This window comes from Acomys minous, assembly GCF_964271855.1.
Source record: "Acomys minous genome assembly, chromosome: 12".
In the NCBI taxonomy this organism is placed as follows: domain Eukaryota; kingdom Metazoa; phylum Chordata; class Mammalia; order Rodentia; family Muridae; genus Acomys; species Acomys minous.
This window is the reverse complement of record NC_140493.1, coordinates 58,075,215-58,095,905: the sequence shown is the minus strand read 5'-3', so window position 1 is coordinate 58,095,905 and position 20,691 is coordinate 58,075,215. Positions and strand designations below refer to the sequence as shown.

At 39.8% G+C, this 20,691-nt stretch overlaps 1 protein-coding gene across 42 annotated transcripts in view; it reads left to right on the top strand.

Annotated features, from left to right (window-relative positions):
* RIMS2 (regulating synaptic membrane exocytosis 2) overlaps positions 1-20,691 on the top strand; it is a 458,924-nt gene that overhangs the window by 220,099 nt on the left and 218,134 nt on the right. For 22 of the 42 annotated variants that reach the window (XM_084751253.1, XM_084751276.1, XM_084751252.1 and 19 more), the window contains 5 exons: positions 11,815-12,023; positions 13,655-13,774; positions 15,754-15,853; positions 16,798-16,921; positions 18,672-18,718. In XM_084751253.1, coding sequence (XP_084607379.1) covers positions 11,815-12,023; positions 13,655-13,774; positions 15,754-15,853; positions 16,798-16,921; positions 18,672-18,718 — 600 coding nt within the window. Of the gene's footprint in view, positions 1-3,257; positions 3,318-11,629; positions 11,698-11,814; positions 12,024-13,654; positions 13,775-15,753; positions 15,854-16,797; positions 16,922-18,671; positions 18,719-20,691 lie in introns of those variants that run through there. The other 20 variants (XM_084751263.1, XM_084751257.1, XM_084751260.1 and 17 more) reach the window with 3 other exon arrangements.

The window sequence follows — 20,691 nt, the reverse complement described above, 5'->3', positions numbered from 1 at the left end:
GCAGTTAGCTAGATAGTTTCTCCTTTAAGTTAGTTTTGACCATTAACTCTTTGCTTTTTTTTTGGAATTTATTTTGATGTTTGTTAAAGTATATCAGGTTGGTGAGTATACTGCCATTAATTTTCCGTGTCAACTTCTCCCATCTCCCAGCTTTGTAATAATATTTAGCCAGTATACTTTTTCTTTTTTATAATGATCAACAGTAATAAGCAGAGGAATCCAGGGTGTTGTGAATATTAGAATTAGAATAAATAATGATTTATACTGTAGCATAGATAGCTAGTTAGAAAAGTAGAAATCAAAAGTAGTTCCTAAACTAAACCCAGAAAACTTTAATTTTAAAAATTAGTTATCAAGACAAGATGTTACTTGTAGGAAAAAGGATGAAGTTTTTTTCTCATAATGAAGGGAGATTTGAATAGAGGTACATTTTATATTCCTACTTAGGGAGACTAAATACTCTAATGAAATGTACCAAACAGCGTCATAAGTTTAATAATAGCCACAGTCTCAACTGGATTCTTTGTTTGTTTGTTTGTTTGATTTTTTGAGACAGGGTTTCTCTGTGTAGCCTTGGCTGCCCTGAACTAACTTTGTAGACCAGGCTGGCCTCGAACTCACAGCAATCGCCTGCCTCTGCCTCCTGAGTGCTGGGATTAATGGTGTGTGCCACCACCACCCGGCCTCAACTGGATTCTTCTAACACCTTATTTTATAAAGTTATTAGTTATGAGAACAATAGCTAAGAATTGTGAGGGAAAATTCACTTGACTAAATGCTAACAAAATAAAAATAATTGGAAGTATGGCTTAATAGAAAAGTTGACAGTTATCAGTGGAAATTAATATTATAGCATATTTAAAAGTCATGAATAAAATATCTCAAGGCACTACAGTACAAAAGAGGACATAAAAATTTAAACAAATGGATCAGGGAATGCATGTGCAATTGAAAAATTAAGTTACAGCCTTATTTCATAATTATTACTTTCAATTGTGAACTATCAGAAAATTGAGTTAATAGAAATGTTACTTCTAAAAGAGAATTGTAGGTTTCAATCAGTTTTATTAAAGAATATGTTGAAATTTATTTTTAAGAAACAGTTCTCAATTATACTTAATAATAGTACTTTTTTACTTTTGGACAGGGAATATATTATGATACTAATAGATAAAACACTAGTAGTATCTTTAGGTGGTTTGTTTTCTATTATGTATGTTAGATACTTTACTTTTCCTTTGCTAAAATAATACCTTAATTTACTGAATAAGAATATATCTTTACAAAACACACAGATATGTATCATAGTAATGGCCAAAAAATTTCTGTGTGGTAGCCTTATAGTGGTATTTTGTTCTAGGTTCTAAAGTAATGGCATTAAAAATTCTCGTAAACTAACTGTATGTTTGTTAAACTCACACATTTACTACTGTTCAGCACAGGCTAACATGCCGCATGCAGAAGTGACTGCATGTCACGCACGTCTGTGCTCTCCTTTAACCCCACTCCTAGTGCCCACTCTTACACAGGCTCCTACTTGTTGTCTGTCTGATCATTTCTTTTACAGAGTTTGATTTTTTTGCTAATATACACTTCCTAGGCACAATCATACCTTTAAATTTGGTGGAAAGAAATATAAATAGTGTCATTCTCCCCTTTGGATAGTTCTTCAGTAGCAGAGTAGAAAGAAGGAGTAGCTGTTGGGGCCAGCGATTTCAGAGGAGGTGCTTGTGTCTTATTTTGACTTTGCATCATTATGGAAACATTTTTATTTGTGAAAGGTATTAAATGTTGAAGTAAGCAATTTATAAACATAATCTGACCTCGTAATTCATGGCCATTCTTGGTGTTTAACTAGGTGCATGGCACTTCTCCCGGACAATTAAAGGAATTTTATCAGCAGCCTTTGAATGTATTTTCTTTTTTTCTTAGCTATTTTTTGGCTATGTCATTCTGATGAGGATCTGTGAAACTTCGAAAGAGAATCCTCCTTTGGTTTTGTCACCCTGGCCTAGATAATTCCAAAGAGTGTGTTTTACTTGCAGTTAGTTTTGCCATTGTCATTGCTTTTCTGTTCCTTCTCATTTTTAGTACATCAATCTCAGATCTTTGCAAGGAAAATTTGGGCCAAGTAGTCTAATTAAAAAAATTTAAATCTAATAATGTATATGTAGCATAAACAAAATCATTGCAGAGAACTTCTTCTCAGTGCTTAGTGAGTGTCTACTGCATAGAAGATAGTCTTGCTGCCTTAATAATAAAGGCTCATCTTTCCGTTCCAAACAAGCTTTGTGGTTTTGTTTTGTTTTGTTTTTATTTTTGTTTGTTTTTTAATTTACTTTCCTGTTAGCTGGCCTTTTTTAAAAAGACATTACTAGTATATTGATGCTTTTGACCATTAATTGCTACTTGAGTTAGATTTCACTATTTTGAATACATAGAATTTCACTCATGTTTAGAATCAATGCCATTTTACTTATATTTTATTGAGTGATGCTAATAATTATAACTTGTGAATGACTTTATTGTTTATTCAAAGGTGAGAGTGAGGTTTAAGAGGAAGAGTGTCTTTTTCTCAGCCTAAGAGATTCAGGCCTGGGTGTGTTACTCACTAAGTACCCAACCTTGCTCTGCCTTTTGAAACCTTCTAAGTTGGGGCTGGAGAGAAGACTCAGCAGCTCCTGTAGAGGATCTGTGTCATTCTTGTCACCACTGTGGTGGCTTACAACCATTTGTAAATCCAGTCCTTGGATGCCAGACGCCCTCTTCTGGCCTCCACTGGCACTAGGCACACATGTGGTGCACATACATACGTTCAGGCAAGATGATCATATATAGAAAATAAAAGAAATAAATCTAAAACACTTAGGTCTTTGGCGTTACCTATGAATCTGTGAATAAGAATAATAACATATATTTTTGTATTTTGGTTACTGAAAAAAATCAAATGAAACTATACAAACACACATATGATAACTAAAAAGGAGCAGACATTGTGATCATTTCTAGATTATTTATTTAATGACCTTTAGAAGTTAAGAATTCTACAAGAGGATTCTCCAGCCTTTTGGTTGACTGTGGAATTGTGGTTTTGTGGACTGTGTTGGTTTCACCTCTTCCAGGATCTGCTCGATGTTAAACTCTGTTAAACATTGCTGTTTAAGAAGCATACAGTGTTTACTTGGTGAGGTGTAATTTGCGCTGTAATTCAATGCCTCAGTAAATGTAAAGCATCTATTTCTCATTTTTCTGCCAAGAACTTTTTCCGTGCCTATTATTTAGAAGGTGTTGGATTGGACCCAGTGGAGATTGTAGAGGTAAATAGCATTCTTTCTCACCTCAAGAAATTAAGGCTAAAGTCCCTAGACACATAGACTTCAGAAGAGTCATTGATTCTCTGCTCTAATTTTTCTGTGCACCATTTTTCCTAGAACGCTTACTTTACTTTACTTTTACTTTACTTCAATGTGATATACTTACCTTTCAGAATGTTGCATTAATTACCTGCCTTGCTTGTGTTCATCCAGGCAATTACACACTGATTGAAATAAGTCTTGAATGCTGATGCCACAGTGTCTCTGAATCTGCTCGTTTAATGTTATTCTCAAAGTCTGAATGTTTTTCATAAACTTTATAATGTATACTCTTTTGCTTTTGGTATTTTTATTTCTTTCTTTAATCATCACCACTGATAGTTGGTCCTAGACAATTGTGTGTTTTAAGATTCTGCCTTACACAATGAATTTCATAGCATCCCTAGCCACTGCCTCCAGCTGCCAGTAATGCTGCAGGCCACTTGTGACAACCATAAATATGACTAGATATTGCCAATCATCCTTTATGGAAAAGAATACATGCCTTCATTCCCCACTTCCCTTGCCCATCTTTCAACTTCCCTTCCTTAATTCTTAATTAGTTGTGAGATGGTCACAAGTAATGTGTATTTTAAAAATTTTTAAAAAGAGTGGAGCCAAGGAGAAAATATCAGACAAATTCACAGATAAGGACAGTGGTTCTGAAACACATTTGTTCTATGTGTTTGCGTAAGTGTGTGCATGTATATATGTAAGCATGTTCTGTAATCTGACCATGTAAAATTACATACTCATAGCTTGATATCTGCAAGGAATAATCTTAGGGCACGCCCATCAGCTACCCTAGTAAATATGCAACTGCTTATGGTTTTTTATTTTAAATGACAGTATTTGCATATAACCTTTGCATATCATCCTGTACCTCCTAAATCTTGAAACATACAATGTATATGTACTCACATAGTGCTACACTGTTTATGGTGAATAATGACAAGCACATATGTCAATGTGTGTCATGGTAGGCACAGTCAAAAATGTTTCCAATATCAGTTGTTTGCTTTTATGATTGGAATCTTCAAGTGCAGAGAGCTCTTTCCTACTGTGGATGGGTCACCAGCTACCTCCCCCATGTCAGAGCTTTGTGACTTACTCGGTGCCATGGTTCCCTGGCCCTCTCATCTGGCCCGAGAGTCAGGTTTAGGAGTGGTGTTTGATTACTTTCCTTATTAAATTTATTTTAATCATAATGTGGCATATTTTCAACTTCATTACATAGTTACATCATTATTCACACTTATTTTCCTAGCCACATAAGGATATCCTTTTGAAGCACTGTGTTCAGTGCAGAATGGCTTAGCTTTCTTTCCAGGGCTTAATTCTGCTGATATTTAGATGGTTTTTTGTTTGTTTGTTTTACCTGAAAATTTTTGAGTAGAGATTAGGTTAGCAAATTCACCAACTCATGTTTATGGTAGTTTCCTAAGCCATAAATTGTAATATTCTTGCTTTAATGATTAGTTTTTTAAAGTCAGCAGAGGGCCAGACTCCCTGGTGTTATGAGTGGTTGTAAACCAACATGCAGGTGCTGGAAACCAAACCCTGGTCCTCTGCATCTGCATGAGCAGTGAGCGCTCCTGACACGGAGCCATTGCCGGCCTCTGCCTCCCACGTGCTGGCATTAAAGGCATGTGCCACCACTGCCCAGCTGAATTTTGATTTTTTAAATAGTTTTTCTTTTCATAGTTTTTTAATTGATTGCTTTAGGTAATATATTTCATACATACATTTTACATACTACTAGCATTTATAGTTAACCAGTTAGAGGTAAATACAGAAACCTTTCACTCTTATGTTTATTTATGCATATTTTTTGTACGGGTGTTGAAAACACAAAATTAGGCATTGCATACTTTGCACTTTAAATGTCTAAAATGATTCAGAAACCCAGGAGAGTAAAATTCTATTGTATATTTTCACTTGTCAATGTTTCCCATCCTTTTTACTAGCTCCAGGCTCCTTGTCTGTCTGTATCTCTCTGTGGCCTAGCTGTTCTTCCAGCTGTTCTTTTAGAGCAGGTCTGCTGGTGACTAACTCACGTAGCCAGCTTTTGTCTGAGAATGTTCTTCATTCTTGAAAGATAATTTCATCGCATTTAGAATCTAGGCTGACTTATTTATTTATTTATTTATTTATTTATTTATTTATTTATTTATTTTGGCAATTGAAATCGACTGTACTACTCCCTTCTACCTTCCCAAGTTCTGATGCAACATTTTATGTCATTCAGCGTATCATTCTATACTTTTTTTTTTTTGGTTGCATTATAATAGTAAGCTTTTGTTTTTTTGGTTTGGTTAGGGTACATACGTAACAGTTTGAATCTCTAGGCTTACATCTTTCTAGCACTGTGCATTTTCAGCTTTTGCTTTCTAGCACTTTTCCAGCTCATCCTAGAACCTACAGCTGTGTGCGTGTCTTTTGTTACAGTCCCTCAGGCTTTAGAAGATGCGCTTGTCTTCTGTAATTCTTTAGTCTAGTTCTGGTTTTCACGTTGAGCAGTTTTTCTTGTTGTACATTCAAAGACACTGTGTCACTGCTGTCTCCTCCCCACGCTGCAGTGCAGCCGTCCATTGGCCTTGTGAAATTGCAGGTGTTTTCAGTTAAATTCTTCCATTTGTTTATTTTGTGTCTTTTAACAGTTCTTGCTCTATATCCACGAATATGCCTTCATACTGTTATCAAAAGGATAGTTTATTATCTTAGTTTTGCCCTTTGAAGTCATATAAGAGTTAATATTAAAAGTGACTGCTGATATCTACATATTGCTAATAATAGTGATAGGTTAAGACATTTTTTAATACATTTGATGGTCAGTATTTTATTTAATTTTCAAAATGACACTAGTTTTTCCTCTTTTAGCGAATGTTATTGAACGCTAGGCATATTGTATGGACACCCCCTTTCCTCATTAATAGGGTATTTTTTACTGTTGTTTCAAATAGTTTTAAAGTGCTAAACTATGTTATCTTCTTTAGCTGAGAAACATACAGATGCTTTCTTACAGAACTATAGGATGTTCTGAGGAAGTAACTAGTTTTCTAAGGTGTCAATACTGTGGCGGCTCTTGATTAGTCCCTGCAGAAACACAAACAGGCAGCAGGCTGGCCATCCTCGGCTGTTGCTGGGGACTACTGGAATTCTAATTTCTATCTGTGCTATAAAGTTGTTTCATAAGCACCTTTTGCCCCATGGGTAAAGATTCTTCTATACATTTTATTTTGTGTGTATTGGATAATACAGTTTAATTTGTTTACACTGTGTGTGTCTGTGTCCTAGGATACCTATGAATGTGCTCTAACACATTTGTAGCCATGTCAGAATATTAGTCATGTAACTGCTTGGAAGTCTTGTTAAAAACAGGTTGCCAGGCCCCACCAATTCTTTTTGATTGACTGGCTCTAGAACCCATGCATGCATTTCTAACATGCTTTCAGCCTCTGCTGCTGCTGTTTGGGGACTCAGCGCCAGCACTGCAGATGTCCCCGTGTGCAGCACTCTCAGGCCTTCGAGTCCTGGGTCCTCACCACCCATTGTTTAATATCTTCCAAGACACAGTTGAGAAATCATTTTGCTATTATGAAATATGAAGTTTATAGTCAATGACACTTACGATTTTATAAAATAATTTCCTACCGTATCTTCTCTAACTAAAAAAAAATGTTCTTTCTATATAGTTTTGTCACCACAAAAGTTGTCTTTTTCTTTATTCAGTTTCTTTGGCCAGAAACCTGAATGATAACTTTGACTATTCAGTCTTTCTTGGTAGTGAAGTTCCTCTGTTCTTTTTTTTTTTTTTCCTATGTCAGCTAAGTGACTATAACTTTTATGTATGTTATAGTCACCTTTCTCTTTCCCAAAGAGGATTGAAAACACCTTTAACTTTCGGTGTCTTCTCACCCAGTTTCTCTATAGAATTTAGATTCAGCTTATTAAAGTCTAAGTCTGAGTCTGTCATGTTTCACTTAATGTTTGAAAATGGTAATCTTTAATACTGCACAAAAAGATCAACCTAAGCTATTCTGTGACGCTTCAGCATTCTCACGTAGCTCTGCGTTCTTCAGTCTTTCTGTGTGGGTGCGCTGGTGCCCTCCACCCTGGCTCTGTGTAGGTGCGCTGGTGCCCTTCTCCCCTGGCTCTGTGTAGGTGCGCTGCTGCCCTCCTTCTCTGGCTCTGTGTAGGTGCGCTGGTGCCCTTCTCCCCTGGCTCTGTGTAGGTGCGCTGCTGCCCTCCTTCCCTGGCTCTGTGTAGGTGCGCTGCTGCCCTCCTTCCCTGACTCTGTGTAGGTGCGCTGCTGCCCTCCTTCCCTGACTCTGTGTAGGTGCGCTGGTGCCCTCCTTCCCTGGCTCTGTGTAGGTGTGCTGGTGCCCTCCACCCCTGGCTCTGTGTAGGTGCGCTGCTGCCCTCCTTCCCTGACTCTGTGTAGGTGCGCTGGTGCCCTCCTTCCCTGGCTCTGTGTAGGTGCGCTGGTGCCCTCCACCCTGGCTCTGTGTAGGTGCGCTGCTGCCCTCCACCCTGGCTCTGTGTAGGTGCGCTGGTGCCCTCCACCCTGGCTCTGTGTAGGTGCGCTGCTGCCCTCCTTCCCTGGCTCTGTGTAGGTGCGCTGCTGCCCTCCTTCGCTGACTCTGTGTAGGTGCGCTGGTGCCCTCCTTCCCTGGCTCTGTGTAGGTGCGCTGGTGCCCTCCACCCTGGCTCTGTGTAGGTGCGCTGCTGCCCTCCACCCTGGCTCTGTGTAGGTGCGCTGCTGCCCTCCACCCTGGCTCTGTGTAGGTGCGCTGCTGCCCTCCTCCCCTGGCTCTGTGTAGGTGCGCTGCTGCCCTCCTCCCCTGGCTCTGTGTAGGTGCGCTGCTGCCCTCCACCCTGGCTCTGTGTAGGTGCGCTGGTGCCCTCCACCCTGGCTCTGTGTAGGTGCGCTGCTGCCCTCCACCCTGGCTCTGTGTAGGTGCGCTGCTGCCCTCCACCCCTGGCTCTGTGTAGGTGCGCTGCTGCCCTCCACCCTGGCTCTGTGTAGGTGCGCTGGTGCCCTCCACCCTGGCTCTGTGTAGGTGCGCTGGTGCCCTCCACCCCTGGCTCTGTGTAGGTGCGCTGCTGCCCTCCTTCCCTGGCTCTGTGTAGGTGCGCTGGTGCCCTTCTCCCCTGGCTCTGTGTAGGTGCGCTGCTGCCCTCCTTCTCTGGCTCTGTGTAGGTGCGCTGGTGCCCTTCTCCCCTGGCTCTGTGTAGGTGCGCTGCTGCCCTCCTTCCCTGGCTCTGTGTAGGTGCGCTGCTGCCCTCCTTCCCTGACTCTGTGTAGGTGCGCTGCTGCCCTCCTTCCCTGGCTCTGTGTAGGTGCGCTGGTGCCCTCCACCCCTGGCTCTGTGTAGGTGCGCTGCTGCCCTCCTTCCCTGACTCTGTGTAGGTGCGCTGGTGCCCTCCTTCCCTGGCTCTGTGTAGGTGCGCTGGTGCCCTCCACCTTGGCTCTGTGTAGGTGCGCTGCTGCCCTCCACCCTGGCTCTGTGTAGGTGCGCTGGTGCCCTCCACCCTGGCTCTGTGTAGGTGCGCTGCTGCCCTCCTTCCCTGGCTCTGTGTAGGTGCGCTGCTGCCCTCCTTCCCTGACTCTGTGTAGGTGCGCTGCTGCCCTCCTTCCCTGACTCTGTGTAGGTGCGCTGCTGCCCTCCTTCCCTGGCTCTGTGTAGGTGCGCTGCTGCCCTCCTTCCCTGGCTCTGTGTAGGTGCGCTGCTGCCCTCCTTCCCTGACTCTGTGTAGGTGCGCTGCTGCCCTCCTTCCCTGACTCTGTGTAGGTGCGCTGCTGCCCTCCTTCCCTGGCTCTGTGTAGGTGTGCTGGTGCCCTCCACCCCTGGCTCTGTGTAGGTGCGCTGCTGCCCTCCTTCCCTGGCTCTGTGTAGGTGCGCTGCTGCCCTCCTTCCCTGACTCTGTGTAGGTGCGCTGCTGCCCTCCTTCCCTGACTCTGTGTAGGTGCGCTGCTGCCCTCCTTCCCTGGCTCTGTGTAGGTGTGCTGGTGCCCTCCACCCCTGGCTTTGTGTAGGTGCGCTGGTGCCCTCCTTCCCTGGCTCTGTGTAGGTGCGCTGGTGCCCTCCACCCTGGCTCTGTGTAGGTGCGCTGGTGCCCTCCACCCTGGCTCTGTGTAGGTGCGCTGCTGCCCTCCACCCTGGCTCTGTGTAGGTGCGCTGCTGCCCTCCACCCCTGGCTCTGTGTAGGTGCGCTGCTGCCCTCCACCCTGGCTCTGTGTAGGTGCGCTGGTGCCCTCCACCCTGGCTCTGTGTAGGTGCGCTGGTGCCCTCCACCCCTGGCTCTGTGTAGGTGCGCTGCTGCCCTCCTTCCCTGACTCTGTGTAGGTGCGCTGCTGCCCTCCTTCCCTGGCTCTGTGTAGGTGTGCTGGTGCCCTCCACCCCTGGCTCTGTGTAGGTGCGCTGCTGCCCTCCTTCCCTGACTCTGTGTAGGTGCGCTGGTGCCCTCCTTCCCTGGCTCTGTGTAGGTGCGCTGGTGCCCTCCACCTTGGCTCTGTGTAGGTGCGCTGCTGCCCTCCACCCTGGCTCTGTGTAGGTGCGCTGGTGCCCTCCACCCTGGCTCTGTGTAGGTGCGCTGCTGCCCTCCTTCCCTGGCTCTGTGTAGGTGCGCTGGTGCCCTCCACCCTGCCTCTGTGTAGGTGCGCTGCTGCCCTCCTCCCCTGGCTCTGTGTAGGTGCGCTGGTGCCCTCCTTCCCTGGCTCTGTGTAGGTGCGCTGGTGCCCTCCACCCTGGCTCTGTGTAGGTGCGCTGGTGCCCTCCACCCTGGCTCTGTGTAGGTGCGCTGCTGCCCTCCACCCCTGGCTCTGTGTAGGTGCGCTGCTGCCCTCCACCCTGGCTCTGTGTAGGTGCGCTGGTGCCCTCCACCCCTGGCTCTGTGTAGGTGCGCTGGTGCCCTCCACCCTGGCTCTGTGTAGGTGCGCTGGTGCCCTTCTCCCCTGGCTCTGTGTAGGTGCGCTGGTGCCCTTCTCCCCTGGCTCTGTGTGGGTGCGCTGGTGCCCTCCACCCTGGCTCTGTGTAGGTGTGCTGCTGCCCTCCTCCCCTGGCTCTGTGTAGGTGCGCTGCTGCCCTCCTCCCCTGGCTTTGTTGGTGTCGTCTTTGGGTTCTTTGTTTTTGTTTTTACCGTGTCATGTTATTACATTTCCCTAGAATACTCTTTCTTTTATTCTCCATATTTCTATCTCTTTACTTGCACACTAAATCATGTCTTTCAGTTCCCATCTGAAAAATCATTACTTTGGAGGTGTTGGTGCCTCTCAAATCATCTAAATTACATTTCACATTTTTGTATCATACTTTGTTCTCTTCTGGGACACACTAATTTGTTGTGTCTCTCCCTACATTGTTGTAGACATGCTTCTGTGTTATTTCTTATGTTAGGACATAGCACAATATAGAACAAATGGAAGGTATGCAGTAAATATTTAAATGAATGAAAATACTAATATTGGTTAAAATTTGTGTGTATATGTATGTAGACTGAACCAAAGCCCTTTTTGAAAAAAAAAAAGTAAACACAGTACGTTTGGGATTTTAACAAGGTGCCATCATGTAAATGGTCTACCAAAATTGTAATAATGTAATTTCTCAAAAAGATAAGTTATTTTAATGTAATATTAAGCAATTTGTGTTACATAAGTAAAATTTATTATTTCACTTTTCCTTTCTACTGATAGAAACAGAATGAATTTTTTTGTCATTTTCATGGAAATTTTGTTGTGTAACTTTTTTTTTTTAACCACCTAAACTTTTGAGGAATCGTCATCATTATATAGATCATCATGTTTCATCTCAGGCACAGTGTTTAATTATATGGCTTTAAAGTAGCAGTTATTTCTGAGCCACTGTTTAATTTTCAAACTTTAACTAGTCCTTTGAGAAAAAGCTCATGGCTTTAGACCAGCATGGAAAAATAAATTAGCTCAAAAGCAGACATAGCTGGTCAGCCTTTGTCTTCCTCATCAGCTCATCCAGCAAGTTTTGTTTCTGCTTTTGCTTACTGTTAGCAAAAATATTCTGTTTTCGAGAAACTCTTGCAGGGCTTTTGTTCTGTAGGTCTGTCCAGACTACAAAAGCCTTATACTTTGTATTTTTTAAATTCTATTTGGAATCATAGCTTTTTCCTGGTATCTAATGAGTACTACAGCTAGAGCTCTTGAAAGCAGACAGGACCCCACAGTGTCAAATGTTTATAATTTCTCTATCTGTCCTTTCCCATTGTCTCCTCTTGCCCTCCTGTCTGCCCGGCTCTCACAGGAGACATGGATTACAACTGGTTGGACCATGCGTCTTGGCATAGCAGTGAGGCCTCCCCAATGTCTTTGGTGAGACGTGGAGCCTTACTATTTAATTTCCGTTATCATTTCACTTTTCCTTTTTTATTTACACCTTTGCATGTTTTCTTTTTTGTATCTTTTTTTTGTTTTATCTCACACTTGTAGGGGACAGTCAAAAGGGAAAAAGAAAAACTAGTGAGCAGGGAGTTTTGTCGGATTCTAACACCAGGTCTGAGAGACAAAAGACAATGATGTACTTTGGTGGCCACTCTTTGGAAGAGGATTTGGAATGGTCTGAGCCTCAGATTAAGGACTCTGGGGTAGATACCTGTAGTAGCACAACTCTTAACGAGGAGCATAGCCATAGTGATCAGGTACTGAGACTGTGCAGCCTGCCTTCTAACCTGCTCATTTGGTCTTCCTTTGTTTGCTCTCTGTCACTCATTAAAACAGGACATTAAAAAAAAAAGGACAGGGCATTTCAAGGGTCAATGTAGCATTTTCTTAAGGTGCAGAAAAGAAAAACAAAACAACTAAACAACTAAGCCAAAAAGCCTTTTGCTTGCTTTGCTGTTTTTCTTGATTGACAGCATACCAAAAACGAAGTAAATGAAAACAAAACTTAGGACCAGAGGAATATTTTATATACAATCGAATGAGAGAACATTGCAATGTTGTTATAAACCAAAATATTTTTGGATTGGCTTATTTGAATACTAACACATATTTTCCTTGGGATGAAAAGTCAAATTATTAGTAGTTTGAATCCCAGGCAAAAGGGAGATAATTGGGTCTGTTTGCACAGAAAATGTTGTTTTTCTTTTTTCCCTTTCACTGTCATTTTGTTCTTTTGTTTTATTGTTATAGCATTCTAATAGTATTGATTAGTCGTAGATCCATTACCATCTGCTTTGATATTTATTATTTTATTTGCCTTTAGTATAGCATTAAAAAAATCTTTAACATATAGACGTGATCGCCTGGAACTTGTCTTTTGCCTGCTAACTTTGCATGGAGTTGTGCATGCTCCTTCTAGGTAGCCAGTGAATTACCATGATTACACAAATCATTTACATTGCTGCTCAGCATATTACCCATAATGAAGTGGATTCTCGTTTATAAAGAGAAACTCTCATTCTGAACCCCCAAAAAAGAAATAAGGTGGCATCATTATTATTATTTAACAATTATTGTCTTTGAATTATCTATTAAAATAAAGTGGCTGACTAGAGAATAAGTTTAAAACAACCAGTAATTTTTTTTTTTTTTTTTGGCCAGGTATGGTAGCCCATACTCTTCATGTCAGTGTTGTGGAGGCAGGAAAACCATTACAGGATTTAGAGACCAGCGTAGGCTCCGCAGTGATATCGAGGCCAGCCCAAGCTGCATAGTGAGTTCAAGGGCAAGTTGGGCTATGTAGCAAGACCCTATTAAAAAACATCAGTGAACATTTATGAAGTGAGAAACAACCCGTTTATCTTTGAGTAAATCCTGTTTCTCCCATGCGATTCAATTGGGAAGGTAGTGGGGATTTATGTAGTTTTGAGAATTTTAATGCTCAATATGAGTTTAGATTTCATGTTATAATGTTTCCCCTTTTAACTTTTACTAGGGCAAGAATATTTCAAAACTTTCCAAAAGTATTTGAAGAAGGAATTGTCACCTTTTGGTGAGGTCCACTAAGTCGACTTTTACTGCTGTGCGGTTTTGGTTAATCTTCACCAAGTTGAGCTAGCATGTATCTTAAAGAAATTTTCAGAGTTATTATGCTTTAATTTTGCAGTAGGTAACTGAAAATTTTCGATACGTGGATTTAAAAGAAAACCTTGAATTCACAAAATTGGGGTTATAAAGCTAATGTAGGAAGCTCTTTTAAGCCAGTGGCTTGGAATGTAAACTGGCTTGTGTAATCATAACCCCTTAGAATTCTGACGTTTAGAGATGCTGTTCAATCACGTGATCTGTCATGAGCTTAACTTTCATTATTGTTGATGTTGTATGTCAGCACCCTGTGACCTGGCAGCCATCCAAAGATGGAGATCGTCTGATTGGTCGTATTTTATTAAATAAACGTTTAAAAGATGGGAGTGTACCTCGAGACTCAGGAGCAATGCTGGGCTTAAAGGTATGTGATAAAGTTTTTGGAGTTTTGGATCTATATTACTTAACGGATATAGCTCTCTCTACCTATGCCAATTTAGGAGACAACCATTCAGGCACACTCATGTACATGTATATCTGTAAACTTAAGCTATTTTTGCACAGTAACATACATACACACCTGAAAATGCACATATCCATGCACACTCAGACACACGTACACTGTGGGCACACATTCATCCATGCACGTTTATACAAATGTACACCTGCAAACACACACATACACACATGTATGTGCACACAATTAATTTTTGGTAATCCATAATAGTAGTTTTATATACATTTTTGAAAGACATTAATAGTAACTTGGTTAGAGAAAGGTTAGAATCCTAAATACCATGAATATGCTTGAACCTGTACTGTTTGTCTTGCCTATATTTATGTCGGTATTAAAATAGTAGCTTTTCATTTTTCGGTATGAAAACTTGAAATTATAGTATATACATTATATCAAAATATATTTTTGTAGTGATGTAGTAAAGTGTGTTAGTATATATGGATGTGTATGTTTTAGAGAAAACTAGTTTGTCTTGGTTTGAGGTGTCAGAGATCAAACTGATGCCCTTTTGTGTACCAGTCAAAGACTAGCAACTGAGTTATATTAACGCGATATATACCATTTGCAATCTAGAATCCCCTAAAAATGTGACAAGTATATTAATGTCTATATTTGAATTATAAAATTATAGAACACTATTTGCCAGGTATGCAAATAGAGATCTTTTACATTTTGTGTATCTGTGAAAAAAATGAAATAAAACAGAGTGATGTTTCAGAGTTAAGTCATTGCTACACAAGGTGTACACTAGACTATAGTCAACAGCAGGTATTATAAAAATGCTGGTGTAAGTAGAATTGGGTGGTTACAATGTGTTTGACACTCATCTGATTATTTTACGTCTCTCATTTGAGTCAGTTATAGGATAAGATAAAGCCGTATATAGTATTTAGTACAATGTCAGGCGTAGTATCTGAATTTTGTAATAATCAACACTGAGTATAATTATACTAATTACAGTGCTATTGTTGTTAAATGGTCTTGAACACCACCAGTTTTCTTAAAGTATTTATTTTCAGGGAGATGTGAAGCTGTAAGAAATTTACATTTAGCTTTGAGGGTTAAACATCGTATTACTTAGTACTGACTTAGTTGCAGCTGAGTAGAGTCCCCATAATTGGGGATTATATGCATGGGATAAGATAAGATAGGTCAGTAATTTCTAATTTCACTCATCTGTAACCCGAGAACAAACCTATTTCCTCTAGCCAGTGAATTCAGTCCTATCATTTGCTTCCCCGGCTGCTTGAGTAAGTGGCTGGTCAGAGCCATAGAGTTAATTTTGTAAGAGTTCTGCATTTTACATGTGATTTTACAGCATTCCTAATCTGTGTGTCTACTGTGTTTTCTCTACAGTATTTTAATAGAAAATAAAAAGTAGAAAAATAATCTAAGGTTTGCTTTATTTCTGAGGAAGTTAGTTAAGATAATTTTCTCATGAAAGATCTATTATCGTTATGCATAGCATCAGTATCACTAAAAGATTATTGGTGAAAATGTAGTTGTCTATCATAACTATAGGAAAAGTAATGAGAAATTTTTATATTACATTTCAATTTTATACCTAAAATGTGTATATAATTAAAAGGTGCTGCAATGTTTTGAGAAATGATAAAAATGAGAATTCTATAATAAGAAACTGTTGAGTTGATTTTAAAGTGTTTGCATTTTTAACAAGTAGAGAATTAAATCTCAACAGATTTGGAATATATGTTTCCTTTTGCAGACACTTACTTTGAAATGGCTACACTATATTATTTAAGAAATAAAATCTAGTACATTAAATTACAGCTCGAAATCTAAATTGTTGTGAAATTTTTTACTTGAGTCTTTTCTATGCTCATTTTAGCAGTCTGACAGCTTTGATCCTTTCCTCTTTTAAACAGGTTGTAGGAGGAAAGATGACGGAATCAGGTCGCCTTTGTGCGTTCATTACCAAAGTAAAGAAAGGAAGCTTGGCCGATACGGTCGGCCATCTTAGACCAGGTGCGTTCCCACCCACAGGAGGTTACATCCGTGTGTCTACATCCGTGTGTCAGCTGTGAGGCTGGCACCGTAGGACGCCTGCCTAACGTGCTAGAAGGCCTGGAAAATGCCAGCCCTGAGTGGTTAGGAAAAACTGCTACTCATTTACAAGCAATATGAACAGTAATAATTAGTTTCTTTCACAAAGCTTAAAATCTTTAGTCATTAATGGAGAGTTACATCTCTTATTCTTTGTATCATACTAAACACAATGTTACTTTGAAAACTTTTTATTATTTTTTGAGCACTTTATAAATTTACTTTCATGCCTCTCCCCCGACTCCTCCCAGATTCTCTGCACATTCCCACACCCAACTTTATATAATTGATACTAGTGATGGATACTTGAATTTTGTTTCCCAAAATCTTTATTTCTCGTTTGGAAAAAAATTCCATATTTTTTTTAGAAAACAAACTTCATTAAAATAATTACACATTTTCTAAATTATATCATTCCATAATTTTCGGTCAGTTCCTTCCACTCCTATTGGAGAAATCCTTAAATCCTCCGAAGAAGAGTTCATGCCATGTGAATCACTTGACAGTGGACAATTTTAAAGCAAGCAGTGCTTAACTAACCACACATGTGCCACCAGTTAGAGTAGAGCCGTGCGGTCCTCAGAGCGAGAGCTGACTTTGCTGACACCTACTTGCCTACAATTAGGTCTTCCGGTAAGAAACCAAGTGGCTGTAACTCAAACGTAGTGTTTTTCCAGGGACCGCTGTCCCTTTGATGAGATGTCCTATCCTAGCCGTTACGTTCTGTGCTACTGCACTTGTTCTCAGTCTGTGCGTCATTCTGAGACGGTGGATGTAGTTTTGGGATTTGTTGAAATGCAACGGTTGCTTCTACTTTGAGTATGTCTTACGGACTTATATTTATACAATTATTCCTGACACCACAGGTGACGAAGTCTTAGAATGGAATGGGAGGCTATTGCAAGGAGCCACATTTGAGGAAGTTTACAACATTATTCTAGAATCCAAACCTGAACCACAAGTTGAGCTTGTCGTTTCAAGGCCGATTGGGTAAGCCAGTTTTAGTAATGTGTTTTTTTTTTTTACTGACTTTTTAGGAGTAATTTTATTTTATGTGTATGAGTGCTTTGTTGACATGTATGTATTGCACAGAACAATTGCCTGGTTCACACAGAGGTCAGCAGAGGGCCAGACTCCCTGGTGTCATGAGTGGTTGTAAACCAACATGCAGGTGCTGGAAACCAAACCCTGGTGCTTGGCATCTGCACGAGCAGTGTGCGCTCCCGACACCCAGCCATCGCCCCAGCCCCACTCTCCCTCATTTATTTGTGTGTGAAGCTGACTGCTGTTTAGCAGTTTGGATTGTCTGTTTTGTGAAAGTAAGTTATTTCATAGACAGTGTTATTCCTTGACCAAACATTTGACCAAAATTAATGATTATTTCTTTATCTGATTATGATAAAATATGATAAAATAGTTGCTGTTTATAAAAAAGGAAAAATATTAGCTCATTACTTTTTGAAACGTTTCAGTGGTGTTTTACATTCCAGGAACGCCAACCACTGTAATCTACATGTAATGCAATGTTTTCGTTTTGTTTTTCAAATGGCGATCCTAGCTTACAAAAGATAGGATCAAAGACCATATAATTCCCAGATAAAGGGTTTACTTAAGGAAAATTAGTTTCTTTAAAAATGCGATTAATCAGGTCAAAACAAGTAACATTAAAGTACAGCTGGCCTTTGCATTTTATTGCCAATAGCTTATACTTCCCAAAGGTGGCAGCGAATTTAACCCTTTAATCTAAATTATGAAGATTATTCACGAAATGTCCTCACTATACTTTATTCTGTCGAAACTTATGTTCTATGATAATGTAGAGGGTATATCAAAATTAAATTAGAAATATCTGTAACTTGGCAGTAAATTATTGTATGGGTATAATGCATCTGTAAATGGAGGCTTGTGGTAATGCCTGTATTCACTCAGTTAGGAAATTATGGGTTGTAGCCTTTTGCCTTTCTAAAGTTTGGTGATACAGTAAAACCATAGTGTGTCAGCTTAGTATATTAAGTAAATCTATTTTAGTATAAAAGTGTACTCAAATTATATATTTAATATTCTAAATAATTTATAATCATATATTTTATGAATGACACTAGTTACTACTATCTACTTATATATCAAATAAGTATAGGTATTTTTTGATGTGAATATAGTTATAAGGTAACTTTGGAAGTCCCCATATGAATCATGTTTGCCTGTTACCAATGTAACTTTTAAAATGTATATTTATAATTATAATATTTTAATGATTTTAGAGTTCTAGTGAAATTTATTTAGAAAAATAGGCAAAAATAAAGAGTAGAATTAATATATGTTTATAAAAGCTTGTTGAATACAAAGCATTTTTTAGAGTAGATGGTTATATATAGTAAGACACATAGGAAATAAAATATGTTTTTATAAATCTGCTAAAAATGCACATAGGTTTAATTTCCTGTTGGAGTTGCTGCAAAAATGTGATTCTAGTCCAGAGAAGAAAAGGCAGAAGTACGTGGCGAAGCTCAAGGCCAGCTTCCCCTATATAGGAGATCTAGGTCAGTTTGTCTTAAAAACAAAAAAAAAGGGAAGAAAAACAAAAAAGAAAAACAAAAAATACAGTTGGTCTTGTCTTATTTTCATAAAGCTTTCACATACTTATTGTATGTTTGTGTCTTTTTATTCCTAATTTTGATTAGAAAAGAAGATGCTTCAATTGTGAAAAGCTTATTTTTTTTATCCTTTTCTATCATTTCAGAGACATCCCTAGAATACCTGACAGCACGCACGCACAACTGGAATCCAGTAAGTTTAATTTATTCAGGATGTGTCAGTAAGCATCTCTTGTTATTCACAAAAGGTCTAGTGAATAAATTTATCTGGCAGCATGAAGTACGGTAGACGGAAGTACAACTTCAATTACTGCATCATGTAAGATGGAAAATTTCATATTATTTCACATCACTGTAGGAAAATATATAAACTCTACGATAACCTCAGTATTTTGTTTTATCCCTGCCAGCATTACTGTGGATTTTGTTTTGGTTTTCGTTTGTTTGTTTTTTGAGACAGGGTTTCTCTGTGTAGCCTTGGCTGCCCTGGACTCACATTGTAGACCACTCTGGCTTTGAACTCACAGAGATCGCCTGCCTGTGAGTCCTGAGTGCTGGGATTAAAGGCGTGTGCCCACCACGCCCGGAATTACTGAGGATTTTAAAGTGGCACCGATAAGCTTTATTTCATGGCATCGCCTTAGTTCCTTCTGCTCATTCTCTTCGCATCCTTTGGTACTCTCTCACCGAAGTCTAAATCCTCATTACTGTTCTCCGTCTCTTCATTTTAATCTATACGTAAACAGTTGGTAATGCTGTCTTTCTCTTACTAGTACATATAGTTCTGCCAGTATCTTAGTTTCTGTTCACGTTCCAACTGCTTCTTTCAACTGACTACAAACAAATTCACTCACATAACATTTGGTTATTGATGTTTCTACTATTCTCCATATTTCCAAAGCAATTTTTAAATTATATTTCTTACATATACATTTATATTATTATACATAAATGAAATAAACTACATCCAGTGAGAAGAACTATGCAACAATCAGGGATTAAATTAATGTTATATTCATAGTATTTTGGCTATTTGTATCTGGCAAACTTGAAAAAAATATCTTTCCTACCTTAGTGAGTATAAATTTCTGAATGAAAATCAATATCTATCATATCTCATCTCTATCAACTTAAAGTATCTATCTAGACTTTAAAACATCTTAACCCCTAAATAACTAAGCTTAATTGTAAAACAAAACTATCTGGTCTTCAGCCCCATCAGAAACTTGAGAAGAAATAAAACTTAAATTCCTGAGTAAATCAGAAATGCGGGTTAGCAGCTTCCAAAATGAAAAAATGACTGTTTGCTGCCTGAACACATCTTTTTCATAACTTCTTATTTCATTTCTGCTGGAGCAATATTTTAGCAGCTGGGCACAGTGGTACAAACCTGTAACCCCAGTATTTGGGGGAGGCAGAGGCAGATGGATTGCTATGAGTTGAAGACCACAGAGAGACCCTGTCTCAAAACACAAAACAAACAAACAAACAAACAAACAAAAAATCACCTGGAAACATTTAATAATGTTGGATATTCTAGTACTTATGTTCTTAGTATTTAAAGTTTAGGTTGTCCTGAGATGGATTATTATTTTGTGTTTTGCTTTTTCCTCCTTTTCTTTTCTTCTCCTTCTCCTTCTCCTTCTCCTTCTTCTTCTTCTTCTTCTTCTACTTCTTCTTCTTCTTCTTCTTTTCTCTTCGTGTCATAGTTTCTCTGTGCAGCCTTGGCTGTCCTGGACTCCCTTTGTAGGCCATGCTGGCCTTGAACTCACAGAGATCCGCCTGCCTCTGCCTCCCGAGTGCTGGGAATACAGGTGTGCGCCACCACGCCCGGCTCCTCTTCCATTCTTCATGTTTCCTCCTCATTATTAAGTGTGAGCATAGTACACATAATAGAGGAGTGAGTGCTGGAGTAGAGCATGCTGCTGTTACAGTCAGCGCAGCAGAGGGGTCACTGTGGCCCTCACCAGCCCTCAGGAGCACCTATGCAAAACAAAGACAAACAACAAAAACAACTGTGCCAAACAAAAGCAAAACATCACCAAGAATTTCTTAAGATTGTTTATAACATTCTGGCAATAAAATGGACTACATCAAAGGACCTTTAAAAGAAGGACGCTGAACGTTCTGAAAGTGTGAAGAGACATCTCATTATTCTTTATCCTT